Consider the following 25,465-nt stretch of genomic DNA (forward strand, 5'->3'; position numbering starts at 1 on the left):
CAACTACAAAGTGGCTATTTTAGATGAAAACAATTATAACTTTCTTACAAAAAAAGATGTCTAAAAATAGTAACAATGAAAGGATGAAAGAGTTCAAAGACTCTAAACTAAAACAAAGCTTGAGGCCTTTTATGATCCATGCAAGTGTGATGAGAGTGAAATAAGATCTGGAGAGTTAAAGGTGTGTACATAACTTTAGGGATAAGAAAGAGAAGTTGAAACCTGGGAATGTTAAGTCTGCGTTGAGTACACTGAGTGCTGGTGCTTCAGTTCTAGTTGTGAGGTGAATGACACAGTCTATGACAGATCATGTTTTATGAATTTATGTAACTCTTATTGCTTAACTAATAATTCTTGTCCATTAAAATTTAGAGTATATAGCTTTGCTAATGTAATTATTACTGTGTATGCTCTTTTACTTTACAAATGAAAATACAACTGTTCTGGAATGAGCCTTCAGCATGAATCTAATCATTCTGATTCAGAATGTAAGAGGATACATTCTTTAAACCGGAATGACTGCTTTTTTAACTTCTGGCTGAATGAGGCTGGAACGGTAAGCCAATACTCAATAGTAAGGAATGCTATAGCAGAAATCTAGGATTAAAAAAGGGGGGGGTTCGTTTTCTGAGTGGTCCCTGACAAGTATTAGAAAAAGCAGAGTCTCAATGCATTTTTTTTAAATCCCAGTAAAAGCAGACTAACATGGAGAAGCATGGATTATACTGATCAGAAGATGCAAACAGATTGGTGACTCTTCTGCCACTTTCGTACATGCTGCTTATGATAGAAAGTGGCACTCGTATTGACAACATACAAACATGGTAACAGCAAATAATTCACAAATGGGAAGAGTGATACAAGACAGCTATAGTTTTACAGAGAGACACTGGTGTGTAAGATCAGGTGTTAATTGCCAAATTTCCCAATTACTGCAGCAAGGCTCCTTGATGATCCTCCAGGACTGCATGCCAAGTAACTCTCTGGTTAAGTGGCTTCCCCAAAATTGCACAGTAGGCAAATGGAAGCTGAGGTAATGAAACCCTGCACTACAGAATGCAGCTCATAATCCTTAATCTCCTGTGCCAACGGCCAGACTCCACTGAGAAAAAAAAGGCTTTGAAAAATGATCAAACTAGGACTGAGAACTTTAAAGTTTAACTTCCACAACGAGTAGCAGCGTAGCTAGGGTGGGGCGAGAAGGGCAACTGCCCCAGATGCAAAGTGTTGGGGGGGTCATGATCAGCCGATCCTCATCTCTCTTTAATGCAATACCAACTTTTAAAAGTCGGTGTTGCATATGTTGTCAAATCTGAGCTCTGTAGTGCAAAACATGTGATCTAAACTATAGCTCCGTGCAGACAAGGTACAAACTGTAGCAACTGTTTACAACATTTGTAGCAAGCAGTTTGCTACAGTTTAAAAAGAAGAAATTAATTGCTTCTCTTTTTTAAATATGCTGAAAGAGTTGGGGGCAAGGCACAGAATGGGACTTGAATTGCTAGGACTGGAGGGAGGTGGCATGTCACATCTGGGCACCTGGTGGGTGTACCAGTACAGGAACATCCATGTTTTTGCTCTTCTGTAATAAGTGATCACTATACTGTAAGTGATAGAATCAGCTTATGACAGTGAGAGTGCTTTTTTAACTCTCTACTTGAATAGTTGAGGGGTGAGGTGCTGGTTCACAGCACTGGCCCAGGGCACTGGTTGAGCCAGCTAAGTACCTGAAAAACCATGACAGGTAAAATGATAATAGGAAATTACAAATCCATTTACTGGTGTGCTTCTGGCAACTACAGTCAGCAGGATAGGAAAGAGACAAAGTGGCACTCTATGATGGCAGGGTCTTCTAAAACTATTTCGAAGACATAAATCCAGACAGACTACAGTCAAAGGAGTACATTACTTTGTTGATTTTCTTAAATATGCTTGCTGACCCTAATTATACCTGGAATGCTATGGGCAACCATTTTCTGGAGGGTAGAGACCCTTCTGTATAGCACCCAATGATGAAGAGGGACATCAATTATGTTGGCACTTCCTTATCTTTGGAACACACCACACCCTTGTCCAAAACCTCTTGATGAGGGGAAACTCTAAATCTCTTCTTGCATCTACATCAAATAACTCTCTTACTTCATGTTGTGGGAAAGTGCACAGGACACCATCTACTTCTACAAATAAATTAAACTCTAGCAGTACTAACAGCACATCTGATAACCTAAGCAAACATTTGAAAGTAACCAAATCCTCTTTGGACATCATTTCTGATAAAGATTTGATACACAATCACTTTACCTGAACCTTTAGTTGTGAAATATTCTTATACTAAGAGGACAGCTGAATAAAAGACATTTCCCAGGTAGGACAGAAGTCTCCATAGATGAAATAGAGACAAACGTATGACCATCTCCAGTGATAAAAACTCAATGGATGATCCAGGTTTCTGTAGACATTGTACTACGCCGTAAGTTCAACCAAGACAAAGAATCTTTATCATAAATATGAAGGGGTAGTGGAATTACTAAAGCTATCACCATCAGTACCACTGTCAACATCATCCCTTTATATAAAAGTAAATAAAAGGAGCCTACTAGGGCTGTGTCAAAGTAACCGCTCATACAGACCCAACATCAGCAAATTAATCCATCTTCACAGTGCTCTGATCCAAATAAGGAGAATTCAGTTTAGTGATCAGTCAAAACTCAAGACGACTTTTTTTTTTTTTTGGTACATGGTAGTTTTACTATAATTTCTGAATAATGAAGTTATATGATCATTGTCTGAATAAAGAATAAGGACCTGCAAATTTGCCCTGCTTGGTCATATGCAGCTGTAAGAGCACCAGTGAAAATATTCAAGAGCAGACATTACAATGAATGGCCTAAATCCAGCAAAATATCTCAACAGGAAACAGTTTTTGAAACTGAAAAGCATGTATGACACATCCAAAAGTCTTAAAATGTTGACACCTGAGCTAGATCTCTGTCAGAACATGCAGGAAAGAAGTAAACAAAGGATGGCAAAGTGGTAAACACTCTGTTAATGGACAAGCATTCACCAGTTATGGAAAACTATAAGTAAGCCATGAGAAATGACCATCACGGGATGTCCTAATGCTTTGTATGTTACTACTACATGACTCAGAAGAATGTAACCTTGCATAACTACAACAACCATCTTTACAGGAAGACAGTACTGGTATGGGCACAGCAAAAGCTACTTAAAAGAAGCACTTAGGATTTTCTTCTTTCAAGAAAACAGCTACTACACGAACAACTGACAAAATGGAATACACCAAGACTAAAACACCCCATCTTATCCCAGAAAAGATTTCAGAAACAGGAACTTCCTTAAGAAAAAATGGTACCAAACAAGCAGTTATTTATCTTCCAATAATGTCTAGGGATTCCACATTGCGATTCAAATTAAATGATGGCCTTACAGCATGCTTACTGTTTAATAATTATATTATATAGGAAATTACTCCAACTGAAAAACAGACACAAGAAACTAGTGACTTCTAGGACCAGGCCACTATTCTGACCTTAAAATACTTTCAATCTATTCCTACTCCCTAAATGTACAGGATCACTTAAATATTTTTTTTCTGTATATGGAGACACTCATAACTTGGAACTACATACTCTAGCATCATTTCGCGCACTGTGGTAGACACCTTCTCTCTTGAGTTGTCATTCCAGATAAGTTCTGGATTTTCATGTGTTCCTTCAAAAATATGTACAGCAGCTTCAGAGTTGTCTCTCATGGCATCCATAAAAACACTAGGAAGAAACTTCATCAGTGCGATTCTAACCTGGAGCAAAAGAAAGATAATGCCTTCAAAATGTGTACAGAAATTTTATAAAATGACTGTGTGGCAAGTAGTATCTTTTTAATTTTCCATTTTTTTAAAAAATATTTTTAATTACCTTTGGACCAATAAGTTTATCAGAGATCATTTTGGCAAAAAGCTCTGCTGTTTGGGAACGGACCTGAGGATGTGTAGAATTGCAGAACATATCCAGCAAATATATAAGGGCCCCTGCAAAAATCATAAATAAATAAACAGTCTAACTCAACTCACATACATTAACAGAAAACACTGATTTTATGAGTCTTCACAGCCGAATGCTTCCATCAGAGACATGAGGTTAAACAAGGGCACTTACCATAACAATAGATCTGTTACAAGAGGTTGATCAGCAGAAAATGTCAGGTCTCAGACCCATGGCAGTTGCTGGTCTCACCACCTCCCTTACCTACAATACTCCATATATTTATCCATCCATCTCTAGTTCTGAGTGGAGCAAAAAAGCACAAATAGGAAATGTAGACACTGGGTAAACAGGAGTCACAGGAACAAGATCAAAGGATGGTGGGAGTTCATGGTTATGTCTCAGGAACTCAGTCCATCATAGTTTTAATTAAAGATTTATTTTTTTAATAATACCATGATGTTACTGAATTTTCAACATTCTGAAAGTAATGTACTGATTTTCTATGGTAAAGTTTAATCAATTTACCCATTTAGTTCCTGATTTAACTTCTATTCCTCTCCTTGACCCCTGGGAGGACATCTTCAAAGTGATATGAAGGACTACAAAGTATTACGCTTTTTGTGTAAGATGGAGTAAAAATTGCTTCGCTTATCTGTCAGCTTCTGAATACCTCACTCTGCACTTAAAATGGGAATCTCTTTGTACAGTAGCGTGTTCAGTATCATAAGGCTGTGCTTGTGCAAGTGTCCCGTTTAATTTTCTTGACTATATGATGTAAAATTGGAATGGAATTATTTCTGCAAGACACACTTCAATCTTGTGATATCTTGCTATGTGGTCTGTGTTCTTGAAGGCTGCTACTTCATCTCAAGCCTGCCAAACTAGTTTTGAGTTTCTGTATATACTGTACCTATGGCACAGTTCTATACTGAGCAGCTTGCAAACCCTACTGAATGTCTTTTCTTGGACTTTCAGTACTGCATGTGTCTGCAGTGCAGCAATGCAGCCAACCCCTTACATTAGTTCCCTGTGCCTCTGTCCAGCACAGCCACTGAAGTGATCCCCGGGGTAAACTTTGTTTCCCATCCACTCATCGAGGTTTCTCTTGAAGACTGTTACTGAGGAGCTCTGCCTAATGTAGACTAGAATCTTGTTCCAGAGCATGGGAAGTCTCTGGGGTAGGAATCTATCCATCTAGCATGTCCTATTTATTGTTGTGGTGAGGTTTAGATCCCTAGAGCGTGTGGTTTGAGGGGATATGGTTTTCTTTAGGTAGAGCATGTCCATCAATTCTGGGTTGGACATGGCCTTGTATGTCAGGCATAGATCACCGCTGAGTAGGCGGTATGCAACTGAGTACAGCTGGAGTTTCTTCAGTCGAGCTGCATAGGGCATCTGTTTGAGGCCAGTGATCCTCTTGGTGAGGTACTTCTGTGGTCCTTCCAGCTATTGCAGGTGTTCTGTAAGGTACATCCCAAATGGCATTGTACTCTATGATGGGTCTGATGAGTAATGCGTAGAGGGGCACAATGACCTCTTTTTTTCTGGATGCAAACCCTTTTGTGATTAGGTAGGCCACATAGAAGGATTTTCTAACCACTTTGGCAATGTGATTATCAAAGGAGAGATTACTATCTACTTGGGTCCCCAGATCCCTTATTTCGTCTTCCGTATTTAGGGGGCTACCACCTGTGTGGTAGTTTGTGGGTACTTTGTTTTTTCCAAAGGGGATGATTACACACTTTTTGGCATTTAGCTTGAGGCCATGGTTTTGACACCAGGTATCTGTCTCAGTGAGACCCTTTTGGAGGATGTCTGTGTCAGCCGGAGAGTCAATTATAGCCCCTAGTTTGCAGTTGTCTGCGAACTTGGTCAGCCACAGACCTCCTGTGCTTGTCTGTATCTCAGAGAAGTATATGCCTCACAGGAGGGCTCCTAGGATTGAGCCCTGGAGAACACCACTTGTAACCAGTTTAGAATCAGACCTAGCTCCTGCAACTCTTACCATGTGGGTTCTGTCCATGAGCCAGTTGGCAACCCATCTTGTGACGTAGGGGTTTATGTTCAGGCTGGTGAGCTTATCTATAATACCAGAATGGTGTCAAGGGCCTTTGCGAGGTCTAGGTGGACCACCTTTCCCTCATCTAAAGCCTTGGTAACTGTCTCAAAGAAGTCCACCAGGTTTAGGAGGCATGATCTGCCCTTAACAAAGCCGAACTGGGCAGAGTCCAGTGTTTGGAGGTTCCCAATGTCTCTGTTAATGAGTTCCATGATGATGCACTCCATAGCCTTGCAGACCAAGCTAGTCAGGCTTATAGGGTGATATTTCCCAGGGTCTGTTCTGGGTCCACCTTTGTGGAGCGGAATAACCGTTGCTGTGAGCCACTCTATGGACACATAGCCTGTGGAGAGGCAGAGTTTGAACAGTGTGTTTAGATGAGGGGTTAGTTCATCTTTGAGCTCGTGTAGGATGCAGCCTGGGACACCATCTGGTCCCATTGATGCTGTGTTTTTGGTTTTGGAGAGGGCTGTTTTAACCTGAGTGTATGTGATTTCAGGGGCACTACATTCTTCTGGTATGGTTATGGGCCATTTTGAGGGTGAGAGGGGGTGAAGTTTTCACTGAACCGGTCTGCCAGGATGTTGGCGATATTGGTCGGTTCACTGTATTTTGTGCCATTCTGCACCAACTCAGAGCAGATCTGAGAATTGCCACTTAGATTCTTGACATAGCTAAAAAATGCCTTATGGTTATCTTTGGAGTCCTTGACAATTTTTCTTTCGAAACTAGCCTTGGATGATTTTATGAGGGATCGTAGTTTCTTGCTGATACTAATCAGGGATGTCTTCCCTTCTTGGGATTTTACTCTTTTCTGTACTAGTTTCCTCCTTCTGTTGTATAGCTTGTTTATGGCAGGGGTCCCCCAGACTGGTTTCCTTTTCTTGGAGGAGAGAGTCTTGGTTTTGCTTGGGATAGCATGATCCATGCATTCTTGTAGGTGCCTGTAGAGTGCATTAGTAAAGGATTTTGCAGCTTCGGCAGCGTTATCCTTTAACATGGGGGCTTTGAAACTTTCCACCTCAGTCTTAAGTAAAGTGAAGTTTACTTTTGAAAAGTTGTTCAAGGTGGTTTCTTTGACCGGGGGTGAGGGTGGAATGTGGATTTCCAGAGTGATTAGTTTATGGTCAGATCTAACCAGCAAGGGGTTGACCTCTGGTGTGGAACACCGGTCGCCCATGTTGGTGGTGACCAGGTCCAATATGTTGTCACCTCTGGTGAGGGTGCTGACCAGCTGATCCAGGGTGTTTGAGTTTATAAATTCTAGGAAATGTTGGGCAAGAGAGTTAGCACTTGAGCATTTCTCCCAGTTAATGTTTGGGCAATTGAAATCACCCAATATCATGGTGTTTGGTAGGACCTTTGTGTTTCTCAGTGTTTCTAGAAATGCGGAATGGGGATCATGGGACATGGTGGGTGATCTGTAGTAAGCTACAATTTGAATTTCAGTTTTGCCCATTGTTAGTGGCATGTGGATGATCTCTGAAGCATCATGCTGTGCCACTAACCTGGAGGTGTGGGTATCCTTGATGAATATGGATACGCCCTCACCTTTTGTATTTAGGTCTGGGTTTTGTGGCCGAAATGTATGGTATGAGTTGTAGCCTGCTAGTGCTGAGGTGCTCTCTGGAGCCTTGAACCAGGTTTCTGTTACTGCACATATATCGATTTTCTCCATACTGAGGAGTGCCTCGAGTGCGTGCATTTTGAGGTTTAGACTTCTGACACTGAGTAACATTACCCTCAGTTTTTTGTTACTTGTGCTATTTACGGCGGTGGGTTTGTCTTTTGAGCCTTGCCTAAAAAAGGCACTATGGGGGTGGCAACAGCCTTGGCCAGTATTTGAAAGCCTAAGGGTGACAGATGCAAGCCGTCTCTAGCGAAGCAGCGTGGCTTGTCGAACATGTCATCCCAGGCTAACAGATACTGGATCCCCTTTGAATGACACCAGAAGCTTAGCCAATTGTTGAAATTGATACTTTTTTCTTTATACTGTGGTATCATTCTTGGTGATGGCAGGATGATGCTCAAGGTCAGGGTCATACCGGCCTGGGCTACGTAATCAGAGAGCTCTTCCATGTCTCTTTTCATGTAGTCCAGGGAGGTACGGATCAGGTCATTCACACCAACATGTACAATGACAGAGTCGTATTTGTACTAAACAAGGAATCAGATGCAAAAACCAGAGAATACAAGAAAAAGAAAAAATAATCTGGTTCCACACAGCAGTGAAAATCAATATGTCCTTTATTGTAGTAGGTAAGCGCTTTCTCAGAATAACATCCACTTCATCAGACCAACAAAGATAGAATAGCAGTTAAATTTTTAAACACTAAAATATCCAATCAAAAATCAGATAAAATGTGCATCATAGCTAAAAGCCATGTGATAAAATACATCTGTAGAATATATAGATCGTTAAAAAATTGAATAAAACAGACTAAATGAATATGTACTTAAAACTGGTAAATACAATAGTAAAAAATAATAAAAGATGGACTATTGAAATATATATGATAAAATATTAAAAGAGAGATCAATGCTTTAATGGCCGTGCTTTAAGGAAGGGTTTCACGTTGTTTAAACCAGGAGGTTTATCAGCTTGAAAGCGCAAAATCCATTTCTGTTCACTAGATTCTGTTCTATTATTTATGTCACCTCCCCTCTTGGTACTATGCAGAATCTCTAGTACCATAAAGCTAAATTTTATGCTCTTTACCCTCTTTAGCTACATGTAGTGATAGTGCGCTGTTTTCTTTAACATTCCTGATATCCCTAAGGTGTTCAAGTATTCTATCCTTAAATACCCTGTTTGTTTTCCCTATGTAAAATGAGGAGCAGGTAGTACATCAGCAAAAATAGACATTTTTTTGTTTGACAATCTGCATAAAAAGCAGTATCTATCTTAAAACCCAAAGTGGGATGTGTGAAATAATTACCAATATGTACATGTGTACAGGCCATACAATTCCTACACATATATGTACCAAGTCTATCAGATATTATAGTTGATTTAGTATTAAAGGATTGATAACAGAGCTAACTCTTAAGTGATCTATTATTTCTAAAAGTAAAATCTGGCTGTGTGCCAATGACCCCATTCAACTCATGTACAGTAGACAGAATATCCCAGTTCTTTTTAATAATATCACATGCTACATGCACATTACTGGCAAAGGTCAATGGCATCCTTTAATACTAAATCAACTATAATATCTGATAGACTTGATTTTGAATATGATTATGAATATCTGAGGACTGTCAAGCTGTGTGATATGTTTAATTTTTTTTTATTTTACATTTGTTTATCGGCATTTTCAGCGGAGGCCCGAGGAGAAAAGCTCCACATAAAATCAACAAGTGTAAGAAAGGACATACAAAAGGTTACAATTATATGTGTAGAATCCAAATGTGGTAAAGTTGACAGGACACAGATAAGATAGAATACTTACAATTACAGTACATACGATGAGTCACTCTTCCCTACTGCAATCATGAGTACATAAAACAAAAAAGCATTCAGTACACATAAATCCTTTTATTCAGTGAATTTCAGCTAGAAATGTTCTGAGCTACATAACTGACAATCTTCTTCTTCGTTCGGCTTTTCCCGGTTAGGGGTCGCCACATTGGATCACCTGTTCGCTCATGATTGGCAGTGGAGTTTTATGGTGCCGAGTTGCCAGCCCGGTGCCCAACCTTCCACAGAAGGCACACACACGCACACACTGACGCCTTGGGCCAATTTAGAGTGTCCAATCTACCTACAGCATGTCTTTGGGATGTGCGAGGAAACCGGAGCACCCAGAGGAAACCCACGTGACCACAGGGAGGACATGCAGACTCCGCACAGAAGGCACCCCAGCCGAGAATCGAACCGGAGAACCTCTTGCTGTGAGGTGGCAATGTATAACTGACAATAGTGTACAGTATTTTGAAATTACGAAAAGAGAAAAGTTGAGTTTTTGTTTACTAAGGATGTGTCTAGATTATATATTCGAAGCTTCAAAATTTCGAACCTCATATGTTCGACAACATATGAGCAAAACTTGAAACCTTGAATATATAATAAAAACCTTACCTTAACACTCTGAGCAGGGCAAGTCCCCCTGCACCCCCTCACCCCCACTTACTTAAATACACCAACTCAGAGACAGCACTTCAGTGCAGAAAAGGGAAACTTTCCCATTCTGCGTGTACAGAGCTGTTGCCTTTCACCTTCGAATTTTTCAAAGTTCGATCATATGGTGTCAACCATATGACATTCGAACTTTGAAACGTTCAGCAATTTAATAGGGACCCCTAAGGATTGGAAGTGAGACAGGGGTGGGTGTGCAAGACATGTAGGTCTGTTAGTGTACTAGAGATAGAGGCTAGTTTTCACAGATAAAGCTTGTGTGAGATAGTGAGGTCAATTGTAGAAGGACTAAGTTAACCTGGACTCTTAGATGAGCAAAGCATGCATTAGTTAAATGGGTTTTAAATAACTCTTTAAAATGAACACTGGTTAGAGGGAGTGGTTCCAGATTTTTTGTTACACGAGTCTCCAGCAGTATTCTTGGCTTCATTAACTTTTAAGAGAGATTTATTAGTGGACCATTATACTTGATTATTTGAATAAGGTTCAATTATGTTTTGGAGAACTTGTTTTTTTTTTCTGGCTGGTAAAGTAGTTTTTGAGCAGTTATTAGCTGATTATAAGAGAGTAGATGTGGTAGCTCCAGCCAGGAAACATTTTTTCAGGGCTAGACAGTGGTGTGTTAGATATGAAGAGTCTGTAGAAAATGTTGCTATTTTATTACAACAAGCTTCCAGTTTACCTGGGTCTGAGTTCTTGATTGGTGAATGTGCATGAAGCATAGAGTACAGTGGAGAGTAGGTATGTTTTTGCAATGACTATTCTGGTACTGTTGGTTAGAAATTGTTTATTTCTATAAAGTGCACCTATTTTTTGTGTACTTTCTTTATAGTTTGGGTTATGTGTATGTTAAATTTCATGTCATCAATCATGATGCCTAACAGTTTTGTAGAAGACACTGGTTTAATAGTTGTATTATCTGTAGCATTGATGGCAAAAGAGGGAGGAAGGTTGTTGGCTCTAGTGGGGTGGAAGATAGGTTTAGTTTTACTAGAGATGAATATGAGTTGAGATTTTGAGACCCAGGATTCAATTGCAGAGAAGGATTTTTGGGTTATATGTTGGAGTTACTGTATGGAAGGGGCAGCACATATAAGTGTGGAATCATCAGCATATTGTACTAAGGAGGTATGAGAAGTAATTGTGTTAAGATTATTAACAAAGAGAATGAAGAGAAATGAGCCAAGAATAGAACCCTGGGGTAGCCCTAATGTGAATGGAAGTAGAGGGGAGAGGTCTTTTTCCCACTTTACAGCTTGCTGGAGTCCTGTTAGGTAGCTTCTGAAACAGAGTGCAGAGTGACTAAGATTTAGGTTAAAGAGTGCTGTCAGTAGTTTGTGGTGAAAGACAGCATTGAAAGCTTTTGACATATTAAGAAAGATGGTTGACACTATTATACCTTCATTCCTGTATTGATTAACTATGTTAGTGAAGCTAAGGAGGGCAGTTGTAGTGCTATGATTAAGTCTAAATCCATGTCGTGATGTGACTAATAGGCTGTTAGTGGAGAGGTAATCCAGAAGTTGGGAATGTATGTACTTTTCCAGGATTTTGGATAGTGGGGATAGAATGGCAATCAACCTAAAATTTAAAAGCTCTGTAGAGCTGCCACCTTTATGCATAGGAATAATGTATGAGATTTACCAGAGAGATGGGATTTGTTGTTCAGTGACAGAAAAAGGGATACAGTGTCAGCAGCTAGCTTTAGAAATTCAGCTGGCAGGTTATCCGCTGTATAGTTGTTTTTATGTGCTACCTGTTGGGGATGACTTGAAGGAAAAGGTATTTTCATTGTTGTTTGTTAAATCTGTTGTTGTTTGGGAGCAGTCGCTATTTTTGGAGGGAGGTAGTTTGCTTTCAGTGAAGTATTTATTAAACTGTTCTGACTTAGTACCTATATTGTTTGAGGAACAGGGACGTGAGGTTGATGCTTGGACTGGTTGTAGGACTGGTTTTATTGCTGACCAGAATTTTTGTGGGTTAATTTTCACTTGGATAATGGTGTAGTGATTTATTTTGCCCTGCTTAATTTGTTTTTGGCTTTGTTTCCGAGTTCTTGGAATGCTATCCGATTAGTTTGAGATTTATTGGTATACCATATTTCCCAAGCCTTATGTCTCAGTCTGAGTAGAGCTCTAGTTTCCTTACTTAACCATGGGGAATAGTTTGATTTTGTCTGAATTATCCTAGCAGGTACTAATTTATTAAGTATGTTATTAAGTATGTTGAGGAAGGTGAAACCGAAATATTCAACAGCCACATCTAGGGGCAAGTATTTTAAAGGAGTCCAGCTACAGTGAATGAGTATGCATATAAAGGATTGGGTGTTGAAAATTTTCTTAGTTCGGACATGGCGATAGTGTGTTTAACAGGATATGTACATTGCCTAAGTAGGTTGGTATGTGGTCACTAAGGCTGTCAAGGGAGATATCCAGAATATTGTGAGTGGGATGCTTTATTAGCTGGAGTCCAGTCAAGGATGGACTACTTACTTGAAGTTTTATCTATCCTAGTTGGACTTTTGAATGATTTGGGTAAAGTCATAAAGGTTAATATGGTTAGTGGGGTTCTGTGATATGAATGTTAGCCAATCTGTGTTAAAATCACCCAAGATGATTGTTTTTGGGGTACTGTTTTTGAGGTCCTTTGGAGGATTTGCTCTATAGTGGTCAGGTTATTACCAGGTGGAATACATGCTCCCACGAAGACTGGGTATTTCTTGGAATTAATTTTCAGTTTAGTGCAGAGTATTTTGGCGTTATTAAAAGTTGGGATAGTTAGGCATAATGGTTGCAGTATGAGGATACTCTAATAGTATGGCTAGACCTCCACCTCTTTTGTTCTCTGCCCTTAGAATATTGTAGCCTGGAGGAATAATTTAATTGTCAATATGTGGCTTCAATCAGGTTTGTGTTAGTAGTACTACATCAGGCGTGTATAGTGAAAGGGTAGTGCAAAGATACTGAATTTTATTAAGTATGCTTTTGATATTTATATTTAAAAGTACATCTGATTCCCTTTCTAGGTTGCTATAAGGTGCTGTGAGACAGGGGTAGGATGTGTTTATGGGTTGTGGTGTGGAGGTTATGAAGCCAGGGTTTGGGTGGACATCACCACTAACTGAAAGTTGATATGCAATGTTTACAAGAGTGCTAAGGAATTTGGTTATGAATTTATCATACCTAAGGGAGATGTGTGGTGAGTCCTGAAGAGGCATTATGGTATATGTGAAGTAATGAAACAGTGTAGGTTTGTAGATGGCTGGAGATATCCTGAAATGTGTGTATTTTACTTGGTGTGGACATGGCGATAGAATTCCTTGGTAGGATAGATGAAAGTTTAGCTGAAAATGATAAGAGGTTAGATGGGCTGCTATCAAGAGAGTTATGAGTGATGAAATATATAGGGATAGTATTTTATTTTGTACTAGATTAGGGAGAGCAGAGTGAGCCTGAGAGTAGCGAGGGTGAACAGAACAGGTTGAACCATGAAGTGGACCAGCAGTGTCATCAGGAATAAAAAACAATCAGCTACTTTAGCTTGCTCCAGGTCAGTGCCTTAGTGCCCTTAATGTTTAACAAACTTACACATAAGTTCAGTGTGACGGGGAGTAAATAGCAATGATTAACTTTTACTCGGGCTTGATTTCCTTTAATGTAACCACAGCAAAAGAGTGAAGAAAGCAACAGATTATGGCATAGGGAGGAGGGAAGCCGAAAAAAGGGTCCAATTAGTGTGCACGCCACTAGCTTAAAAATGATTACATATTAAATTCAGATAAAAACATGCCAAAAGGTGAATTACATTCAATAATGAGACTGATAAGATATGAGCCCATGGGAAATTAAGACTTCTCTAGATCTCGCAGAAATGTCTCTGGAAATTAGATGCAGACAAAAGGCTTCCCAAATTTACTGTGGAGACATGATGGTCAAAAGATAAGGAATCATCAACAACAGGGGCTAGATCCCTTGCAAAAATGTTTGATTGGAGGAGTGCATCCCCTATATAGTCAGTGAAACTGTTTTGTTTACCAAAATATACTATAGAACATTTATTTTTACATTTCACTTGAGACCGTTGTCCTTGCACCAATTGTTAACATGGTCTAATCCATGTTGGAGCAATTGTGAATTCACTGAAGATCGAAAAACATCACGATTACAACAGTCTGTAAACTTACTTAACCATAGGCAAGAAGTGCTGGTCTGAAGGTCTAAGAAATATATGACAAATAAGAGAGGGCCCAAAACTGAGCCATGTGACACACCACTGGTAACTTTTTTTACTATCAGGAGGCGGCACACAGAACTCTAACCACATGGGTTCTGTCAGATGACCAGTTAGCTATCCACTGTCTAATATAAGGGTTTATATTCAGATTTACAAGTCTAGCAATACTGCTTGCTTGGGGAATAGTGACAAAGACCTTAGCCAAGACTAGATATACAGTATGTACTGCATAACCACTATTCAATGATTCAATTACCTTTTCAAAGAAATTAATTAGGTTAAATGGGCAAGACCTTCCTTTGACAAAGCCAAACTGATGAGGGTCAAGTGTTGAGATTTTGTCAATGCACCATACATGAGACAAGTGAGACTAACTGGTCTACAGTTACCGGGATCCATAGTTAGGCCACCCTGGTATAAGGTCCTCCAGTTCAATTCTCCCTTGTGTAATGGTATCACAATTGCTATTTTCCAAGCTTCAGGAATGTAACTAGTATACAGGCTTAGATTAAACAGGTTACATCGGGATTCAGACAGGCTATATTTGACACTGATAATCAGGCAACCTGGTATGCTATCAGGGCCATTGGTGAAGTATTTTTAGCTTTTGAGAGAGCCAATAGACCTTGTTCCCTGATAATGAAAGAAGTGGCTATGATTGTGGAACCTGTGGAACAATTAATATGAACTTTCAACCTCTGCTATCCTCAATCACAGTAACAAAAGAGGAGTTGCTCCCTCTGGTGTTTTTTGGGCGTCTGTTACACCACTGGCACATATGACAATTGTTTACGCTGTACTCGTCCCCAAGAAAGTAAAGGAAATGCTGGTTTGTGTCCCGGCTAGTAATCTGAGATACATATAAACAATAAATGGACTACTACCTAGGTAATGAATTTAAGAACTTTTTTACTGACAGATGAGAACTGAGTTTCAATCTGAGCAAACAGCAGAAAAACAATGAGGGGGCTTCAAAGGCTAGATGTGTTAACATACTCAGAACACAATGTCACAGTATGCACTGGCAATCAATACACTCTTGACCCAAGCAATGGAGCTTCAGAGAAAAATGCTTAATGAAGGTTGGAGGGGATGAACTTGACCATAATACCCATCAATGAGGGCCCCCCACTGTTAAACTCAGGCTTCAACTTGGCTGCCAAATAAGCCTCAATCCTTCCACACATGTACTGTAAATTGGACGGCACAGTGGTGCAGCGATAGCATTGTCACCTCATAGCAAGAGGTTCTCCGGTTCGATTTTCGGCTGGGGTGCCTTCTGTGAGGAGTCTGCATGTCCTCCATGTGTTTGTGTGGGTTTCCTCCTGGTGCTCCGGTTTCCTCCCACGTTACAAAGACATGCATATAGAGCCTTTCTCCCAGGGCCTCCACTGAAAATTGGCTTTGTTCCAATTCGGACTTTCCCGGTTAACAAATGTTAATAAAGTAATAAATAAATAAAAAATAAAATAAAATGTCAGCATACTATTTCAAAAGTTAAGTTCAAATTTTTTTTCAAGTAATTAACTAATTTCCTGTTATATCCAAGCTCAACAGAAACCACACAAGCTATTCCAGGTCTCACTGGTTGCAGGGAAATAAATTAATCCCATACAGAATGCCAGTTTTTGGGGACACACACACATCAGTACCTACCCACCCTACCTACAAGCATTTTGAAGGACTGCCAATTCATCTAAAGAGTGTCTTCTGCATGTGTAAGTAAACTGAAGCATACTGCTAAATCCAACATGGACAATTAAAAATACTGATTACACACAGAAGGCACTATAACTGAGAACTGAACTAGAGAACCAGGTAGAGAACCAGGTAGCATGAGGTTGCAATATTAATTGCAGTACCAATACTACTACTGTTTTTTTTTTTTTTTCAGTTCCTAATTTGGATATATTATTAGTGCTATCAAAAATGAAATACATAGCCTATGGTGTAACTGTGGGAAATATAAAAATAAAAGAAACAAAATGCACTGAAAGATGCTTTAATTCATTTGCTCTACTTGCTTTATCCAATTCAGGACCATGATGATCGGAAGTGTATCCTACCAAGCTATGGATAAAAGCAGAGAACGAATATTGGATTAGACACCAATCTGCTTATACATTATATATATATATATATATATATATATATATATATATATATATATATATATATATATATATATATATATATATACACACACACACACACACACACACACACACACACACACATATATACATGTATGTATACACATATATAAATACACACATACACACACACACAGCACTAGGGTATTTTACAGTATCATCACTTCCTCTAACACACTGCTTTGAAAATGAGGAGAAATCTGGATACCATGACAAAATCCCACACAGCCACAAGACATGCATGCAAAGTTCACAGAAAAGGCACCTCAGCTAAGAACCAAACAAAGATAAATGTTGTAGGGCAAGTACAGTTAAACATAATTAATGATTCCAATTCTCTGATTATGTCACTGTAATTGGCTCTTAATACAATACATTCTTAACCACAAAAATACTAAAACCCTTGGCAATTAACTGCTCTGTATTGAGCAAAACGTTGAAAGCAATTAGCAAAAAGGTACCAGAGCAGATACACAGCTGTAGAGTAACGGCACTCCAAAACTCTATCTTAAAAAATGTTTTTAAAAACAAGACAAGCGCCTTCACAATAAAATTGCTTCTTTTAATCAGAGTAGTGAATGTAGGATGTTAGATTTCCAGTTGTGCAATAATGCACATGCACAACTTAACTGAAATATTACAATGTGTGAGGTTATAACAGATGGAACTCGCCGTTACTCAGAGATACAACACCTTGTATTTGTTTACATCAAGTGGCTTAAGCGTACATGTGACACAGCCCTCAAAATGACTGTATGTTTATACGTGGGAGAGGAGAAGATTACTTTAAACTAATACAAAATTGCTGTTTTGATTTTTTTTCACTCCGACTGCATTTTCAAAGCAACTGCACAACTGAAAGGCCAAAATCCCTTTATACTATGAATTTAAAGTGTTTTACATACTGTGAAAAAACATACAAAATAAATTTACTGTAAAACAGTGGTTACTGTCTATGCGATACATGTGGTCATGATACTAAAAACACATCACTATGGAGTCCGTAATATTCTGGTGTAATGTGTCTTGTCCTCTCTCTTGCATAGATTAAGTGATAAGGAACTGCACTAAAATATTATAATAAAATAGTCCAGCTGGTTTGACTAGTAAAAATTAAATTGTGTGGTAATAACTTCACCTAACTTTGCAAAACTGAGGAAAACTGGAAGAAATAACCAAGTACAATGACTTAGTGGAAAGAGCTCTATCTCTTAGCTCTAGTGGCTGGGGTTAAGCCCGACTTCTGGTCAATGTATGTGTGGAGCTTGAATGTTCTCTCTGTATTTGTGTGGGTCTGCGCCGGCTCCTCCAATTTCCTCTCACATTCCGAAACATGCTTTCTGACTCACTATCCTAAACTTTATATAATTATACAGTAGTATTTACACTTGCCATTGTGACCCAGGTCACTGCTGAAAAGGAATTATAGACAAGTCCACTTGCCAGGTAAACAAATGCTAAAATAAAACAAAATAAAAATAAAAACTAAAGTCTAAGTAAACAAGTGTTAAAAATTAAACTAACACATTGTTACTGTTTGATGAACAAAGCTTATTCCAGAGACTTTTCCAGCCTAGTTTGTTTGGATGAAAGGCTGAATGGACAACTTGGAAGTGTTTTTTTTTTTTTTTTTTTTTTTAACAAACTTGGGGGCGGGGGTTACATACACAGTCAGAAGACAGTCTTCTGCACCACCTAATGCCACTAACTATAACAAACTTTTGGCTATTTTATAAAACCTTCAGTAAGTTTCCTGATTAGTTAAGCAGTCTCTACAAATGGAGTTTATGTGATGTCAGCCAAGAAATAGATTAAATACTTCATATAATTAGGAACATCCTAACACCACCACCTAAGGTGTGGCAACAGTCACAAAGCTGGTGTCAATACTTCTAGTACACTTGTACAGACTACTGGCAGCATTCTGGAAGAAGGCAGTTACATGTGCAACTAATAGATTATATTTGTTTATGGTAATGGCCAAAACTAAAAAGTCAGTTTCTAACCCATGTTATGAGATACATAAAAAGCTGAAGGGATGAATATGATTTTTGATTTAGTAAAGGTTATCTGACTTAGAACCAGACTGAAAATATTTGCTCCATGTGCAAGCCAAATCAATCAATCATCATGGTGAAATTGTCGAAGACTAGAAGAAAATACCTTTTGCCATGGCTTCTTTGATGATCTTTGTATTGGATGTCAAAGCATAGAGAGTCTCCAGAACAAGCTGCCGACCTGTGAATTAACAACAGATGTTAATGCCATCGATCCAAATATTTATATTAATTATGTCAGGCTAGACTACTAAACGCTCCTGAAAGTGACTTCTTTCTATATTAGTATCTGTTCATTCCTGCTCTGATGTCAGTTCTTAAGAGTTTCAATACAGACAATGGTTGACGCATCTTTTCAAGTTAAGTAAACAGAATGTACATTTATACAAGCTAAAAATAAAATGTATTTTAACTCACTCTTATCATGTGATCTTTAAGAGGGCTTCTGCCACAGAAGGGAAATTTGGTTACTTTAATCTGTGTTCCTGTAAATGACAATTCAAAGACCCCAAGCTGTCACACCTTGGGTTAAGTATGCCCCTACTTCTATCTTGGTGTGGTATATTTGTGTTAAAGGCCCGCATGACTCACTCATCTAAAATGCCTTTCCCAAAGTAAAAGAGGTGCAACTGCAAAAATGCACAACAACTGACAATGATACATTATGACAAATTTTACATACTGGACTTCCTATTGCAAACAAAAGCTGCACCTGTAGCATTCTCCCAGAAGGGGAATGGAAGGAGAAATTAAGGTATGAACTACAGAGGACACTCTTGAAAGGTCTCTTGTTATGAGTACTCACACACAGACTTTGAGGGGCCTGCTGGAATGTAAGGAATATTTAAGTTAAATCACAAGCAGCTTTCAAAAAATAATCCCAAACAAGGAAAGAAGGAACCTAAAAGGTAAGAATAGGACAAAAGGACAGAATTCACTGAAAAAAAGACTTATGGAAAGACAATCTAGCCCTGAAGTACCAGTCCAAGCTACAAGGCTTGGAATGGAAAGCAATGAAGACCAGCTGGCTGTGGCATCAACTATGCTGTGGATAAACTCCTTAAGGATACACTAGAGGTAAACAAAATCTTCCCTCCCACGGCTTAGCAATTACTTACAATTTTCATGTACCCAAAGAAGGACGACCAAGAAATTATGGTTCATACTTAAGGTAATGATCACAGAATCATAGGCTATACAAGACAATGGGTTCAGTGACCATGGGGTGCCTTGCCAAATAACCACCCAGGCCCCTAACTTTTTCAAGGAATGTGAGGTCTGTAACTCACTGTGTAAATTTAAGGGTACTCAACCAGTCATCTACGTTACGTTGAAAGGAAGGTAAGGATGATGAATCTCCCCACTTATTTTCAGCTGCTGTGGAAAGTACCAAGAGATGAATGAACTGGCTGAGTTCAACAGGTATGACAGACTCTTTGAATCTTAAAAATTCTTTGATATGGGGTGAAGGCTAATAGGAAAAGCATCTTTAGGATATAAACATCAGGTTGACTGAACCAGCTGGTGGTGAAAGGTAGATGCAAAAAAACATGTTAATGATGAAATTAAGGTGATCAATATAGATTATTAATTACAGCAGCTAAATAATCCCTTTCAAGAATGATATAACTGGTTGAAGTCTACCTTCCAGAAGCTCATCTGCAGAGACAGTCAAAACACAATGCTGATGCTGGATTAATAAAAACACAACTCAAAAATGTACTCAAGATTATCGAGGAAAATCTGTGTGTGTACATATTCAGGAGGAAGAGTATTTCTTGCTCTTCCCTGATGGAAAACTACTCTCCAATTTGTGTTGGTGGCAGATGAAGAGTAAGACTACTTGGAAGCTTCTGTGACTTCTGAGATACATCACTGAAAATAAATGTCCCATTACACTAGCAGAGAACACTATTTTAATTTTACCAAAAGGAAGGTTCAGAATGGAAAATCTATATGTATTTAGGCATGGTTCAATCATTAAACAAACAAAAAAATCCAAGAATTAGATTACTCCTACTGCAGCATAAAAATGAAAAAAAAACAATAGCTACTCCTAATTTGGAGGCATAAAGGAATAAAGCAATTACTGTGATCCAGACAACTTGTGTTCAGGCAGTGAAAGTGCTGGGCAGCAGAAGAGGGACGGGAGCAGCATTTGCCAACTCATCCATCATGGGTGACAGACAGTAGTCCTAGTCAGGTCAACCTATGTGCAAGTGGAGACCTGCAAGCTCCCAACAGCCAAAGACTGTGAGATGCAAGTACTTGGCAATCCCATTCCAGTGACAGTAGCCCTGATGAGTGTGTGTGTGTGTGTGTGTGTGTGTGTGTGTGTGTGTGTGTGTGTGTGTGTGTGTGTGTGTGTGTGTGTGTGTGTGTGTGTGTGAGGAAGGGCACAGGCACTCGCACAGTGACACGGGTGCACACATCAGCCACCAGGGGTGAGGTCAGGGCCCTATTTACAGGATACAAGTGAAGGCACAAACACTGCCATGGTTCATTATGACAGCCCCCAATCCAGGCATGGTGCTGTCCCTCAATGGAAAATACCCAGGATGTGGGAACAAACAGGCTGGGCAAATTGAGGGGAGGAGCTCAAGGGTCAACAGGCACAGTAGGAAAAGGACACAGTTATTCCTTAACACTCTCTTCGTAAATTTACTAGAAGCTCTAAAATTAATTCTGGATTAAAATATAGCTCTGTAAATTAATACTAATAAAAATAAAAAAATACAGATATTGAAAACATTTCAATTTTAAAAATAATTTTGACAATATTTAAAAAAACTGTTTCTGAATCAGGTCTACAAAGGAGTTAATGTTTTTATCATTATACAGTTTCATAAAAATTATCTGAAGAATATTTTTATTTTTAATTTATATGCAAATACTGGGCTATCATTCTGCAAATTAATACAAGCCCAACCAATAATGAGAGGTCAGAATCTCACGCTGTACCTTATATATTTGTCATGATAAAGATCTTTTCCCTTGAAAAAAGTTTTAGATATATAACCAAATGTTTATATTACAACTCTGTAAAGCATATTAAAACAGGGTCTTGCTTCTCTGAGGCTATTAAGATGCTAAATCAGCTAGTTCCATGTCCCATTAACTTTTTGCTGTAGCTGTTGAATGTGTAACCAACTTTATATGGCAGAAATACATGTTAAAGGATATAAAATCAATATAGGAAGTGAATTTAAAATATCCTTATTTGCAGATGACATTACCACATTTAAAAGAATTAACAGCACATTTAGACCATAAATTAAAAGTTTAGTGACATAGCAAACTTGAAATTTTAATAAATTCATTAACAACAAATAAAAAAAACTAACCTGAAACTGAAAGTTCAAATATAATTAACATTTCAAACAAAAACAAAAGAAAACTCAAGCCATTTGAATCCCACTATTAAACTGTGAAAAAACAATGAAAAGATGTAATAAATTATGTTCAAATGTTTACATTATACAGACTACCAATGAAATTCATACATATAGGGAACAGATACTGCCAATCATTGTGCATCTTGTATTCAGTACTGCAATGGCCTGTCACATTTTCCTGAGTGGTAAGGTAGCTTTGCTTTTAACAGTATACCTTAACAAAACAAGCATCTGTATGCAAAGATATCTTACTTCTGTGGTCTGTGCTCATTTGTTTTAATTGATTCACAAAGAAGTTAAGAGTTATGACAGTGGACCAGGGCTTACTGCAATACTGTAATAATGAGGGACCTGGTGCTATGCATGCTCACATTGATGTGAGCTCACTAGTATCACAGTGTGGGAAGCACGTCAGGTTTGTGTACAGTAGTAAGTTTCCGGACTCTGCCAATTGCATATATTTTTCTGCCATGCAACAGGGGTACTGACAGGGTTTCTCTCTCTGCTGGTATGTAGCTAAACAAACTGAGTAGGGGGATGATCACTGTGCTGATAAGTTCAGTACCACTGTTCAGTCCACCAATGCTGTCCTGTAGGACACCCCCCACTGGGACTAGCTGGTAATTCAATGGTAATAGCTTTGCAAACTGTGTACAATGGGAAATCATATGCATAGATGGAAAGGTCTGATGAAGAGTCCTAGATAGATGCAAAAGCACTCACATTATTTTATTTTGTGATTTTAACATTAAAGTTTATTCAGCCGCTAATGTGTTTGTCACCTCACTGTTGGTTTTATATATAGACAGAAAGGTGTTTGTGGTATCTGTGGTGCTGTATGGCATCATTCTAAAGAGCATAAGCTTTACTCCACTGTACACATCAATAATTGCTACCACAAACCTTCATTTCCCAATAGAAGTACACACTAGTCAGATTGTTTTAGTCACACAAAAGCCAAGGATTTCAATAAAAAGCACTATAGGCACCTCTCTGGTTGAATTGCTGGATAAAACCTTGACTAAAGCTCAGCCAACCAGAGTTCAATTAGCAGCTCAAGCAACTGATGAGTGTATCCTGTGATAATCCCTGGTGGAGACTGGGATAACACTGCCACGAGGTGTATATGGCTGAGATGCCACAGAGGTTGGGCTCCATTGCACACCCACCCCTCTGATGAACCATGGGGTCCACACAAAGCGAGGGGAAAATGTAGAATCAGGGTAGGTCAAAAAAACAATGTCTGTATGGATGTTAGATAGCACAATCCCCCAGAACATCCTTAAGATACTTGCTGGACCTGGTTAAAGTCTGGGCATTGGACTGACGACTGACAGGAGTGCTGGTAGACTCACCAAGGACATGGCAGTCTACAAAAGAAGGGGAGAGAGAAAGAAATCAAGAAAAAAATAAATTCACTACAGCCCTTGGCAAAGTGTTGGCTTTACTGATACCAAAATACACTTTTTGCCTTTGTACTCGAGTCTGAAGTTTACCTCCAGATTATTCATATGACAACACAGAGAAAGAAAAATATACTTGTTTATGCAAGGATAAAATCAAAATTACACTGTCACAACTGCAACCAATAAGAAGAGCGATAATTTTAGCTGTTTTCAACATACAATATAAGCTGGATACATTAATTTCCTGAAAATACAGGAATTGTATTTCCAAACAGCCCAACAAAGTTATTGGACTTTCCTACTAACATCATAAATGACACATCAGAATTCATAAGTTAAAATAACTGATAAAAAATAAAATGTTCTGATAAGTTTTCTTTATCGAGATAAGCTCTGTTAATATTACCATATTATCATTAGAGAACGTACAATGCAAATATAACCTAATGAATGAGGAATAACTGGCATCCAAAACATTTGAACATTTATCTATCAAAAATTACAAGATTCAGAGAAAAATAATATTTCTAAATTATAACTATTTAATTAGAGTCTAAATGAAGGAAATATATGCCATTAATCTTCTTTAAGATCATAATATCATATAAAACTATGATCCTGATCCAGGACTAATTTTGAGGCTATCTGCTTACTACCTTATCCAAATTTTGATAATGAAGAAAAATCTGTTATTTTGAGGTCACCTGTCAGGATTACATCTCCTTGTTGGAAAATGTTCATATCAAAGTTTATTCACCGGACAATGCACATGGCATACAGGTTTGTTAAAATATTTAGCAACTATAACAATAAATGTTGGCGATGTACAAGACAACAAAAGTGAACTGGGAATACACATTACAAATGGATTTCCTTAAATTCTAAAATTATGTCAAATCATTCATATAACCCCTTAAGATGACAATTTTATCTTGGTTAAACATAGTATTCAAAGCTCCTATCTTCTTGCATTAACACCTATATAGTGTGGAATGTCACACCTCTAGCAGCCCACTCACAACCTGCATTCTTAAGCATTTTCTGAAAAATAAACAAAATGGATAAGATAAATAATATTTTGTGAATAATAAAAGCTATTAAAACTGCACAAACAGCAATGTTATTAGTAATATGTATTTTTAGTGGTAACAATTGGTACATTCATAGTCTTTCTTACTGTTACAAAAGGCCTTTACATTTATCAGTGTGGTTTTACTGCAGGGTGGTGATGCATTACAAATTTGACTAGTTTTTATTCAAAGTAATGGCTGACCTTTGAATGCAATGCCCCTTTCAGTATGTACCTATCCAAACACTTGTCACGAGGGAATAATCGAAACTCTTTCTCACTAAAAAATCAAGAGCCTAAGTTGTAAAAATTATGCAGACCATATCAGCCTTGTCCCTCTTTTCACTATCATAGAAGGTACTGAGAGGCGACCTTTGTCTCACTTATACAGCTTCAACAAAACCTATTCTGTCAGACCTATATCATGTTTGCAAGTCCAGTGGTATCATAAACTCCCACTCATGGGATTTCAATCTGTTTTGCAAAATAACTAGAACATGTTGAAGTGATTAGATATGTATCCCAGCGAATACCTTTTCTTTGGAACAGTCTTCTACTCCACATAGAGCAAAGTTACTTCTTTTTTATTACGGACAAACATAATTTGAATGTATGGGTAGCCGCAAATTCACCCACAGTTTAGCACCCCTGACTCTTGTGTATAGCGGACATGTGTAAATGTGCCATCATATCCTTGTTATGAGAGTGTCTGGTCATTCATGTGCAAAATATAAGGGTTAAAAATTACTGTGGAAATGTGAGGCCAAGCCCCTATGATCCCCACAGAGCAGTAGCCTAAGAAGTACCTGTGAACCTATATGGGGTTACTGACTTGTGTCTTTGACATAGGTTTTTCTAAGGCATTTGACATGGTCATGCATATTGAAATTGTAAGAGAAATGCAATCAGAGTATAAATTATTATTATCTCACTAACTGGGTGGCTAACTGG

At 38.4% G+C, this 25,465-nt stretch overlaps 1 protein-coding gene across 1 annotated transcript in view; it reads right to left on the reverse strand.

The window, feature by feature from the left end:
- The window catches only part of DNAJC13 (DnaJ heat shock protein family (Hsp40) member C13), a gene marked incomplete in the record, with an annotated part of 3,140,357 nt that overhangs the window by 330,439 nt on the left and 2,784,453 nt on the right, over positions 1 to 25,465 (reverse strand). Inside the window, 3 exon segments of the mRNA XM_044066722.1 lie at positions 3,651 to 3,820; positions 3,936 to 4,048; positions 18,751 to 18,825. Of these exon segments, the coding sequence (XP_043922657.1) occupies positions 3,651 to 3,820; positions 3,936 to 4,048; positions 18,751 to 18,825 (358 nt within the window).

The sequence above is a fragment of the Protopterus annectens genome, chromosome 3.part1 (genome assembly GCF_019279795.1).
Source record: "Protopterus annectens isolate FY-2018-M chromosome 3.part1, PAN1.0, whole genome shotgun sequence".
NCBI lineage: Eukaryota > Metazoa > Chordata > Ceratodontiformes > Protopteridae > Protopterus > Protopterus annectens.